Source organism: Physeter macrocephalus, chromosome 2, assembly GCF_002837175.3.
Source record: "Physeter macrocephalus isolate SW-GA chromosome 2, ASM283717v5, whole genome shotgun sequence".
NCBI classification, from domain to species: Eukaryota; Metazoa; Chordata; class Mammalia; order Artiodactyla; family Physeteridae; genus Physeter; species Physeter macrocephalus.
The window spans coordinates 126,329,087-126,342,120 of record NC_041215.1 but is presented as its reverse complement, the minus strand read 5'-3'; the positions used below and the strand labels follow the sequence as shown (position 1 = coordinate 126,342,120).

The following is a 13,034-nucleotide window of genomic DNA, read 5'->3' as shown; positions in this document are numbered from 1 at the left end:
TGGGCATATACCCTGAGAAAACCATAATTCAAAAAGAGTCATGTACCAAACTGTTCATTGCAGCTCTATTTACAATAGGCAGGACATGGAAGCAACCTAAGTGTCCATCAACAGATGAATGGATAAAGAAGATGTGGCACATATATACAATGGAATATTACTCAGCCATAAAAAGAAATGAAACTGAGTTATTTGTAATGAGGTGGATAGACCTGGAGTCTGTCATACAGAGTGAAGTAAGTCAGAAGGAGAAAAACAAATACTGTATGCTAACACATATATATGGAATCTAAGAAAAAAAATGTTATGAAGAGATTAGTGGTAGGACGGGAATAAAACACAGACCTACTAGAGCATGGACTTGAGGACATGGGGAGGGGGAAGGGTAAGCTGTGACGAAGTGAGAGAGTGGCAGGGACATATATGCACTACCAAATGTAAATTAGATAGCTAGTGGGAAGCTGCCGCATAGCACAGGGAGATGACCTCTGTGCTTTGTGACCATGAGAGGGGTGGGATAGGGAGGGTGGGAGGGAGGGAGACGCAAGAGGGAAGAGATATGGGAACATATGTATATGTATGGCTGATTCACTTTGTTGTGGAGGAGAAGCTAACACACTATTGTGAAGCAGTTATACCCCAATAAAGATGTTAAAAAAAAAATAAAAGTTAGACAGCTTAAAATTACAAAACTAAAGTAATGAAAAATGTCCAAAACAAATATCATACAAAAAGTTTGTCCTGGGTTTCTATAATCATTATGCTTATTATCCCAACCAGCATATCTTCTCTGACATAAAGCAGTTTTAATTCAATCCTTTCTAAAACCTAAATACAGATTGCAAAGCTCACTTCAGACACTAGGTGGCGCCACGTACTCACCCAATGTTACATTATTTTCCCCAAACTAGGTTGGCCAGCCCATCTAGGGCCTGACATGCATTTTAACAGTTAGAGTCTGTGATGGGGAAGGCTTCTAAAATGCGATGTCTTCTAATAACTGGCAGCAGAGTACAAGCATAGCATTTAGTTCTCAAATGGAGTTATCAATCTGTAAAGCTTTAATACTCCTTCAATTGCTCTCTATGTGTACAACTCAGACAAGACCTACAGTTATAAATTCAGAATTTGTCCTCTAGACTTGAAGCCAAAGTTTCACTTTCAACTCTACTGACATTTTGAATAAATCAAGCAGCTAAATATTTTCAACTGCCTCCCAAAGCCTCTATTTTCTAAAAAAAAAATTTGACACGGAATTGGAAACTTTAAAGATCTGCTTGAAAACACATGGTATAGACTAATGTGACAGTAAATGGATTTAAAATCTTCAGCTTCACTTCCCCAGACGCATCCATATTATTGTTAGCTTAGTAAACTACACCACTCTTGGCATTTGAAGAGGAACAAACGAGGATTCCAAAAACTACAATAAATAAAAAATAAAAGATATTCCTTTGCCTCTGATTCTGCGTAAGAAATACCAAGTAGTGGCAACTGATCTCCATATATTGGGACGAGATTGGCACACATTCACTCGGCAAGACGGAATGTTGTTAAAATTTAGGCCTCCTTGTTTCCATAACATTTATAATGCAATATCCTTAGTGCTTTCTTCATTTAAAAGGAAAAACATAAAAACGATAAACAAAAACAAGTTATATGGATATAATGGGCATATAAAAGTTAAACTGATATGGTGGGATAACATATCATAATGGACATGCTTGTGGGTAAATACATGTGCAGATAAGAAAACAAAGCCTCTCAAAGTGTGGTCTGGGGAAACTTTCAGTACATGTTGAAGTTGCAACAACTGTATCCTGTGTCTTTGCAGATAACAGCGTCCCCAGCAGCTCTAACGTTTTCATTACGTTCATTCACATTGGAACCCAAGTAGGAGAGTAAAGCAGTGTTCGGGGACCCGTGACATTTCTGAATTGATACCCTTACTCGACTTCTACTCACTTTACTTCCAAACCACACGTGGGACCCTACAAGGAAAGAAGAAATGCCAGGTACAGACTCCTTATTACATGGTAAATAACTAAATATCTAACTTCCTATTTGGAGGAGAAGGAATAATGAATATAATCCTATCAAGTGTACCAGGAGGTGGTAGGAGAAACCAATCTGTCTCAGATGCTGGCAGTAAAGTGATACACTGTCCAGAGAATTTAAAGTCAGTAATAAAACTGACTAAAAAACTGTCTTCTTTTTATTAACACCATGTGCTGGCAGTTCTATACAAGGTCAGTGATACAGGGTGGACAGAACCGTTCCCTCCATGACCATCCCTTTTGAAATACCACTGACTACAATGACTTCTCCTTAGGACTTGCCAGCAAGCGGGAAAGTTGCATTTGGGCAGAAGGAAAAGCTATAAGGGAAAGAATTCTTATTTTTCTAATAGGTAATGTCTGTCCAGGACTTTACACACATGTGTTATCTTATTAATCCTCGACAACAGCCATACAAGGCAGATAACACTGCCTCCATTTTACAGATGAGAAAACAGACTCTGAAAAGTTGAGCAATGTATGCAAGGTCACACAGCGACCAACGGGGGGAGCCAGGGTTCTGACGGACGACGTACATCCTCTAAACCTCACAGTTTTAACCAGCTGAGTAGTTGGGACTCATAGACTGACAGCACAGACTGATCCTTTTGACAATAGGTACAAAACCTGGACAAGGTATAACCTCATTTTAGTATCCTTAGCTGTCGTGGGATAATAATGGGGTGCGGCTGTAGAGAGCACACCTGCAATGATGTAAGGAAGCTCTCTAAACCATCCTGGAGCACAACAGGCTCATCAGAGAGGACAGCAAATGGTACGTGGTTTTCACCCCGCAAACTTCCTCTAAGAACCCTAGACACATTTTATCCCTTCCATGTGTTAAAGAATGCTGGACTCTATACCTCAGCAACTTCACACCTTCCCCTGTAGCTGGATGGTTAAGTTGATCATTCTGATGCTGAAGGGGAAGCACACGAGGCAGAGTCAGAGGCGGGCACCCTCCAAGGCCATCTGCCCCACCCCTACCCTTGTCAATGCGCTCAAGATTTCTCAGAGAACATCCTCTTGTTTTGCAGCACTCTGCCTTCTACTCCAAGGGCATAAATGCAAGATTATTGGGTGGGGGGATTGGAATGGGGGTAAAGGGATGGGTTTGTTTAGTTTCATTCTGCTCAATCTTGAAGTTATTGAGAGACTGGTCATGAGACTACTGGCCTTTAAAAAGTGACCCCAAATATTCTGTCACTTGAAATATACAGCAGTTAACAAGCACACGATGCCTACATAATATGTCAGAATCTCTCAGTTCAGATTGTGGTCTGTCCTGGAAAGCAATCTGAGTTTCTTCCATCTGGTCTACGGCCATACCACCCTGAACACACCTGATCTTGTCTGAATTCTTTGTACGAAAGAATTCACGACACATGTTACTGTTATTTAAAGGTGATAACAAAATCTTGTTTCTTCTTTAAATACGACACTAATAATAGGGAGCCCCACAAAGTACTAAAGCCTACCATTTTCATAAATCAGCCCGATAGGACTGTAGAGGACACACATAAGACAAAGCCTTTGTTTGTTTACTTTTTGGCCCTTGCATTATTTTAATGCAATGATACCATAATACATAGCAATCGATCAATGTAACCACTGACACTCCTATTTGTAACATGAATTTATTCCACTTTTCACAAGCCTAGATCCAATCTCTTTGGTAAATAACATTATTAGAACAAATAACTATAATTTCTTTGTAACATAATCTTTGTTAAGATAACATTTTATTTTACAACTTGAAGTTCTTACAGAAAAACCCTTCTCCAATAAGATGCTGTCAGCATCTTATCTTTACATGGCATTGTAAACTTAGTGGGGTTTTCCACACCCCCCCATCAGGCTTTTCCTTGTTTGGAAATATATGTCAGGTTAACTTGTATGCAGGATGAAAAAAACAATAGGAGTTATTTAAAACCTATTGCATAGCCTGGAGGAAGCTCTGTGATGGTGGGGATCTCTGTGCGTGAATGAAGTGAGTTCAGCTTTTGCTAATTGGTTATATGTTCTGTTTCTGGCTTTTTTTTTTTTTTTTTTTTTTTTTACCATTTCCATCATATGATGTAACCCTGAGCATATGATCAAACCAGCCATATAAAGGTACAAATGCGATGTAAACATTCTCTTAGTTCAGGCCTGATAGGACGTGGAATACCACAGGGTCTCCAAAAAAGGTTTGTTCGACACTTAAGCAAGCGATGGTAGAAAAGGGGCCCCTTAATCCCGTTAAGTCGGGGAGCCACGTGCTCCCCACCCACGTACTCTGCTCCTTCCTCCTCCTGACACTGTTTTCTCCCATCAAACACAAAACCTTAACTACTAGATAGGAGCACTTGACATTGTATATACAACTGATCAGATGAAACCTCATAACACATATGTTCCAGGACCCAGGGCTGGAGTAAAGCCAGTATGGTCTTGGCAAAGCAAGTCACATCTACACTAATGGAAGCACAGGAACTCTAAAGAGAATTGAAGCGTTTCTACTGTCAGAGCTTGTAAGGCAAGGAACGTCACTCGCCATCCAGTTCTACAAGGATTAAGTCATTAGCCACTGCAGTCAGTGACCTACAATATACCCTGAAAGGAATTCCGGGTGAAGATCAGGATTAGGTATTCTGCGCCCTGGGAAAACAGGCAAAAACAGGCCCTCAGATAGTTAGAAATATTTCAAGAGAAATTTTTTAGGAACCTGGATACTTGCATCTTCACATACTTAGAAAAAACACTACTATCATTAATTGAGACAGCCTTTCTTCGTGACTAGCCATAGTAACGTTCTACTGAGATGTTTGCTTGATAGCACGTACCCCTCTCCCCTGGTCTCTCCCCTCACCTCTCTGGAGCAGTGCCTCAGAGCTACCTGAGAAGCTGTAGTTCCCAGGCTATCGTCCTCAGTAAGTCCCTGAATAAAACTGAAACTCCCAGCTCTCACACTGTGTGTTATTTTATTTCAGATGTTAGGTTTGTTTTCATTTTTCTACCTGATCCAATGCACAGAAGCTGAAATTAAATAAGAACATACCCTTTAAGTTTACATTACTGAGAAATGTGGGCAGGCATCGAGTGGCTGAAATTAGAATCCCTTTCCATGTCCTTGTTTGAGTATTTATGTTACTGTACTCAGGATTCCTTTGTCTTTAGTCTTCCTCATGCTGTCCAGGCTCCTACCAGGTTTGTGTGCAAATGTCCTGATTGTCTGAGAGTTACAGAAGCCCAGACCTCACACACAGGCTGACAAAGAACAACAGTCTGCTCAAAGCTTCCGGGCACAGCACACTGAGGCTGTGGGACCAACCAAAACACCCCACTACTCTGAAGGCATTAAAGACCAAGAGAAAAGACAAACTTAGACTGTGTGAGAAAAACATTTTTTCGAGGATATTGAGAAAGAGACATTTATCGAGAGAGATATTTAGTAAGTCAACCAAAGTCACTGAGTGTCACACTGTAAACTGGGTAAAGTCTTTGTCAGGGAATCCTCTTAAATTCTCAGTCTTAGTCTTTCATATGTACTGATCCCTAATTTCTATCTTTGGATGATTTAGCTCCCTTTTTTTTTTACTGTATCTAGAAAACAACTTTGACATCCAGGAATGTCCAGAAACACACCCTAGACATGCATCAAGCTATGGATGCTAATACGTTCTTCCATTATCTAGGAAAGCTGGCCACATGCTGGCGTGCAGACACAGCCATGGAGCCCATGGGAAAAAAGAAGGCCTTCTACTCTGCAGGAGCCCGGGCAGGCTCTCATAAGGCCCCAGCAGGGTCATCAAGCGAAAGGAGGATGTTAGGAGCTTGGAGGGAGTCCAGAGGACTGCCATCAAAAGAAATAAATGTTTGAGAAATAATCCTGAAGGGGCAAGTTGAAAGGAACTGGGCTTGTTTCCCTGGATAACAGCTTATAAGCGCACAGCATGGACCAGCCTGGCCAAGGCCTCTTCTGGGTAGTGAGAAGGCAGCTCTCAAGCCACACAGGGCCCACAGAACAAGAGATAACGGCTTCAGGGGTGATTTTCTTAATTTCTAGAGAAATGCAGGGCTCTCAGATTTTGAAATGTATGTCCAAAGGAAGTGACAGATGGCTTTCTGTTACCCCCTTCCCGACATCAAGGATAATCAAAGATAATCTAGTTTAGAACAATTGACAAACCTCAGAGAGAAGGTGAGTTCTCAGTTCAACACTTAGGTCACTGTTAGCTCTCTGATTCCCTGATATGACTTGGGAGGCTGTTACTTAAAAAATGTGAAGTGTGTGTGTTCGTGAGTGCGTGATTTTGTGTGTGTGTGTGTGTGTGTGAGATAGTGGGCAGAGTATGTGAGAGTTTGTGTGTATTCATGTGCGTAAGTGTATTGGGAATGTGTGTGTGTGTGTGTGTGTGTGTGTGTGTGTGTGTGTGTGTGAGAGGATGTGGCTCTCATCTCCTTCCTTCCCAGAAAAATAAGTACAAACATTTCTTGGGAACATTTTTCCAAAGAGAGCTGGCACTTTTTCTGGAGACACACCCTAGCTGCTCCTTCCTTGAAGGAAAGCCTGGCTTTCTTATGGCCCTGCTCCTTAGTTTCTATTCCATCACCTGCTGCAGTAAAACTAGAGATGGCCCCATCTCCAGATTAATAGGGGTCACTAACACCATAGTCCAGAGATGGAGGGATTACATGAACATCATTTGCTGTCTATAGAGGCACTCACACTTCTTTCTTCTGAGTACACAGCTTTCTACTTCGCTACAGAAGGAAAAAAAAAAAAAGATAAAGTGATGTGCTTCAAGTTCAAAATATTTCTCCTATACAGTTTTGCTTTTATAAATAAGAAAATAAAATAGCTTTCTCATGGAAGCTGCAGAAATTCAATCTAATTTCCAAAGGTTTGCTTTATGACAAATGCCAAAATATGTGGCTGCTTTGCCGTAAAATTCCAAGGAAATGTCACGTTCCCTTAATTGTCCCGTGACTGTTCTATTTATTCAGGAGTGAATTAAGAAAGAAAAGATCTATTTTTCACCTCACCGAGTTTTAGAGAGTATTATGCGTTGTGTAAGAAGCTCTAAATGCTTTGGAACTCATACTTCATTCTTGAGCTTCCCGTCTTCTCCTACGTATTTTAAAGTTCCAGTCAGATGAGACTATACATTTCTACAAATCTTGTGTCTCCTATATTACCTGAAGCCGAAACAGACTGCATAGCCAAGCAAACATTACCTCCACTTTTATTTTTACACAAATGCCCTTGGTGGGCAGTCACTATGCGCCCCGGGCTCCTTGGCGGGTCAGTCAATCACTACTGTCTCCAGATTCTTTAGGGGTGGTCCATCATCATTGGCCTAGGCTTCTGGGGGTGAGCATCAGTCCTTTTTGGCCAGCTCTACCCATCTCTGCTGGAGTAACCTCCGTCCCTTCTGTCTCCTCCTGCAATACTTCTTAGAAAGCTCCAACCATGATCTGAAGTGGTGGGTGAAAAACTAGTACTGAGGGAGCTGAAAAGAGATAAGATGTGAACAACCTGGAAAAAAAAAAAAAACACAGCTCCTTCTCTATGAGCAGAAATGTCCCGTAATATGGCTTCTTAAAGCCAGACTCCTCAATAGATAAGCACTACTGGAATTATTTCAGTGACTGCTTTTGTTTGTCTGAAACAGATCACATGGTCTTCCTAAGATTTCCTAGTAAGAAGTCTATTAATCGTCTATTAAGCGTTCTGTGTTTTAATAACTATCAGGAATCCCGGTGGGGGAAAAACACTTTTTTAAAAAGTGACCAGGATGATTATTTGTTGGATAATGCTAGGTGTTTCCTATCCTAGTTTGTGTATGAATATTCAATGTTTTTAAATGTCTTTCACCATTGCCTGGGGTGACTAAGCCTAGGGCAGTGTCATCCTGGTTGTAATTTAAGGAGACATCTCAGCCAAGAGCATGGGAATTAGGTGAGAAGAGGGTCTTCAATAAGTACCCATTGCCTTTAGTTCAATTCCAAGTTGTAGGAATGCAGAGCAAGGTTCTTCTGAGCCATGTTTACCCCGTTAGTGCCAGCATATGGGAAGAGGTGAATACTACATCTGGTCACAAGCCACAGGGGAGAGACTTAGAGGCCAGCCTTCTAATTTGCAGCCCTGACACCCCTTCTATGATGTGGCTGTGTGCCAGAATTTCTCCTGGTTGGAGAGAAAAAGTGCAGCATCTAAGTAACAAGAGGGTCTTTCTCCTGTTGCTGTATTTTGAAGAATGAAGAACATCCTACCAGGTAAGCGAAGAGCTGATAATGCAAAGGCACAAAGTTGTACCTTGTTTCTGTTCTGTAAGTTACCTCAGGAAACTGCTTTCATTGAGAATTGAAAGGGCGTAGGATGAAACAACTATAAAGATAATTAGGGAAAAAAGCAAATGAAAACAAAGAACACAAAACCTCTCTGAGATACCGAGGTAATGCAATAGCAAGGTATATATACTTGGCAAATCGATTGGATTAATGCGATCCTCCGCCAGCTAGCTAAAGTTCTCTCCTTTCTGTATTCAAGTTTTTAAGCTTTGAAAATCTGTAAATGTAATATTTTGGAATAGCTTTAATCAACTAAGGTGGCAATTTATCTTAGTGAGGTTAATTGTGTTATTTATTTATTTATTCATTGTCTTAATGTTTCTACTTCTTTTATACCCAAAAAAGTGTTTGAGGTGGATTCATTTGGTTACAAAGCATTTAAAATGTTAAATTAAGACACAAGAAATTCTAAATGGCATTTGAGATGCTCTTGAGAGGAGCCTCTCATCTCTTGCATTTGTAGATATCTCATATATTCATGAATCAAATCCTGTGCATATTTAAGCCAGACCAAAATACTATAAAGCACCCTGTCTCCCATTAGAAAAAATGCAATTATTCTTCCTGGTTATGTTTTTAAAATAGCTTGACATTTATATAATTGATGAATATGTAATTTGCTAATCAGTAATGGACAGTTCCCATGGAGGTATCATTGCTAGTTTTATAATTTACAATTTCAGAAGAGTTTTATGAAAGTGAACATTAAAGCTGGGAAGCAGAGAGAAACCACTCCAGGATGGCATTATCCTATTTAACACCCATAATATATTTAACAGTAACAACAATTAAGCTTCACAAATTGTCATTGTACTGAATTCCTATTGGATGAATTATAGATAGAGCATTTATATGTAGTGATTTTTCCCCATACTATATCCTCCGTACACAAGCATGTACCCATGAACATCAGAGCAACATATTGTACTATAAAGGATTAAATGATATTGTAGCTTATGCCTTTATTTCTTGTATCTTTTCTCCAAATGATAATAGAGATCTCATATACCATGCATAAACACTTACATTCGCTTACTGAGAACATTTCTGATATTTTTGGTATAAGAGAGAAAAGTCATTTATTTAAAGATTGCCTTATTAATCTACAGTTTTGGGCGAATACCTAGATTATCTGGTTGGTCAATTTGTCTTTATGGCCAAGAAAAAAAGACTAGCTGCCATGTTCAATCCGAATGAGTTGGTATATGAATATTTATCAGGACATCAATATTCACTGTCTTACAATCATGCTCCAAGCTAAATAAAAATAAAAGTAAGAAGGCCACAAATATTACAGTATAATAGGATAAGAACTAAACAATATGTACAAATTCATTGACCACATTTGTGCAAGTGCTGTGGACAAAACATTTAAAAAGAAATCTACATAAAACAAAGTCGGTAAATTTATCAAACGTTGATAAATTTTCGGAGACAGTATAAAAGTACACAAAACATGGAAGAGAGAAAGAACTTTAAAAAAATAACCACTAAGCCAATACATATAGTACAAGTTTACATTTATATTACAGATGATGGAAACCAGAGACAAAAACGATTTGGTAAGAAACAGCAAAGAAAGTTTCACCAATCACAAGGAAGAAAGACTTTCCTTTTTGGATGAAAACACAGACGGCCACAGCTAATCCCTCCCACCCATACACACACAGAAAAATAAAAGCAAATGCAAAAGTTGTTACAGCAACACACGACAGACAGAGGTGGAAAGCGTTTGGCATGTCGCATCACAGGAAGTCAATCACGATTGGCTAACGATGATGGTACCTGGCTCTGTTGCGGGTCACTGGCTTGCCTGAGAGGAGTAACGGATGGAGGGGGCACACCTGATGTGGACGCGGACCGGCCTAGTTTGCAGCTTACTTTCGGTTCTGTGAACAAGGGGGAAAGACAGAGCATTAGCTGAGCAAGGGGGAAAGACTGAGCATTAGCTGAGCAAAGTCTGCAGGGATGAACCGGATCCCAGACTTTCTTCTGGTTTTGCTACACGTTCTCTTAATACACTGAATTCTTCTGATGTTTGCTAATCATTGGCAGGTGATGAAACAATTTCATAACAATTGATTCTAAAATGAGCCTTGTTCACAGATCAGCTCCTGGGAATAAAGAACAAACCACTTAAGTTCCACGCCTTGTTGCCTTGCACACTACCCTACTTAGAGTGAGTTTCTATAGAGTGATTACTGGAGCAACAAAATCCCATTGGGGAAAAAGCCAGTGACATGACTATTTTTGGTGCTTCATTTTCAGTCTTGGTCCAAGGGTCTCCTGTGTCCTAAAATGTCTTTTCCACCCTCTCCAAATTTTTCTCCCTCCTTTCATTCTTTCATTCTTTCTTTTCTTCATTCGTTCTCTTATTCTCTCCATCTTTTTCTAATTTCCTAACTTTCTAATTTTCAAGTCTATATTGTGCTGATTACTTTCACCATGTTTTCAATGTAACATTTCTCTAATTTAACTTCATTTGCTTTTAATTGTATAACCACTTCGAAGACTTTTGACATCTTTCATAATAATATTATTTTTCAAAATTAAAAAGCCTTCCCCTAACTCTTCCTCTGTTTACGGAGCCTAAATAGGCTGCCTAGGTCATTATCAAGATACTTTGGAGACTGCAATTTGGGGAATGGAAAGAGTTCCCTTCATTCAAGAAGCTCAGAATTTATGGTATACAGAGGACACTGATTTTCAGACATATTTGAAGGTATTTATAAAGGAGAAGAAGGCATAAAAAGAAAAGTTGACATCTATGCTTTTGCCACAAACTTTTCTATTAGCTGTCAGTTTTTCAGTGCCTAGTATATCCCAGTTTCTGTTTGGACTGCACTTAAATTATCTCTAATCTTAAAGATATAATCTTTAGAGTTACAGAGTTAGCTATAAATGCTCCCAATTTACAAATTAGAAACCTGAGGCTCATCAAGGTTAATATTTGCATTGCAAATACACAAGCACTTTTCAAAAAAACCTTTCATTATATTAATAAATTTGACTTAAAGATGAAACTCTCTGAACTAGTGGCTTCAAATGATATTAAATCACTAGTTTACCAAGCAGTGGCAAGCTGATGCTGGAGAACAAGTTCTGTGCTGGATAGGAACACTATCTTTATGCCACTTTTATATATATAAGCTGCTCTTCAGAGAAAAGCTTTGCTATGTCTGCATCACATGACCTACGGCTAACTTCAGCCTCTGCTAACTGCCTTCTGGCCATTCTCTCCCCATCCTTCACAGACACCAGATACAGATACAAAGAATAAGATAAGTTTGAGTCCATTCACCCAGAGACCTTTAAATACACCCTCATCCACACACACCTTTCCTCTCCCAACCCTGCTTCAAACTACTAAACAATGCCTCACATCCATATTAGAATGATTATCTTAACGGATACTAATAGCCTCTTTCTTTGCAAATTAGATAGTCTTTTTCTCTGTGCTTCTGATTTAGCAAGAAAAATAAGACAGCAAGCAGGCTTTGGACTATGAGATGACTCCACTAGCTATATGACCTTAGAAAATGTTTTTCATATCATTTAAATTTTATTTCTTTTCAAAACAAATGAATATAATCATTTACTCATTATTCGGAATCCATTTATTTTATACCTGCTATGTGCCAGGGACTGTACAGAGTGTGGTCACCAAAAACCCACTCTTGCCCTAAGAGAGACTTACAGTCTATCCAGGAGCAAAGATATTAAGCAACAATTTATGCATTTGATTATATAAAAGCAGCTGTGATCAGCCCTCTTGGTGGAATTATCAGTGGTAGAAGAACATTTGCTGGGGGAATGAACAGGTGTTAGAAGGATGCTGACATCTACTTTGTGGGCAGTAAAAGTTAAAGAGCTCATTTGTTCTTTGTTCTTTCAACAAACATTTATCAAGGGCCCACCACATACACAACACTGCAGTGGATGCTAAGAATATGGGTGAGGAAGACACCAATTTCCCATATTTTAATGAGTTTTATGTTTACTCAGGGGAGACAAACAGTATGACTAAAATGGTTTTGTGAAAATTCAGAAAAATTAGAAAGGAGAAGTACAGGGTGCCATGGTACCATTGATCAAGATATGCCTCATGTTCTGGGAGCTAGGGAAGGCTGGGCCCTAAAAGAGCTGTTGTATCATAGGATATTTGTCCTTCTCTGTCTGGCTCACTTCACTTAGTATGATAATCTCTAGGTCCATCCCTGTTGCTGCAAGCAACATTATTTCATTCTTTTTACGGCTGAGTAATATTCCTGTGTGTGTGTGTGTGTGTGTGTGTGTGTGTGTGTGTATGCATCTCACATCTTCTTTATCCATTCATCTGTCAATGGACACTTAGGTTGCTTCCATGTCTTGGCTATTGTAAACAGGGCTGCTGTGAACATTGGGGTGCATGTGTCTGTTTGAATTATGGTTTGTGGAATCTAAAAAGATGATCTAGGGCTTCCCTGGTGGTGCAGTGGTTGATAGTCTGCCTGCCGATGCAGGGGACACGGGTTCGTGTCCCGGTCTGGGAGGATCCCACATGCCGCGGCGCGGCTGGGCCCGTGCGCCATGGCCGCTGAGCCTGCGCGTCCGGAGCCTGTGCTCCGCAACGGGAGAGGCCACAGCGGTGAGAGGCCCGCG

The 13,034-nt window shown here is 39.9% G+C and overlaps 1 protein-coding gene across 1 annotated transcript in view; it reads right to left on the bottom strand.

The window, feature by feature from the left end:
* The window catches only part of NYAP2 (neuronal tyrosine-phosphorylated phosphoinositide-3-kinase adaptor 2), a 256,629-nt gene that overhangs the window by 36,352 nt on the left and 207,243 nt on the right, over positions 1–13,034 (bottom strand). The window contains exon 5 of the mRNA XM_024124654.2: positions 10,179–10,282. Within this exon, the coding sequence (XP_023980422.2) occupies positions 10,179–10,282 (104 nt within the window). The remainder of the gene's footprint in view (positions 1–10,178; positions 10,283–13,034) is intronic.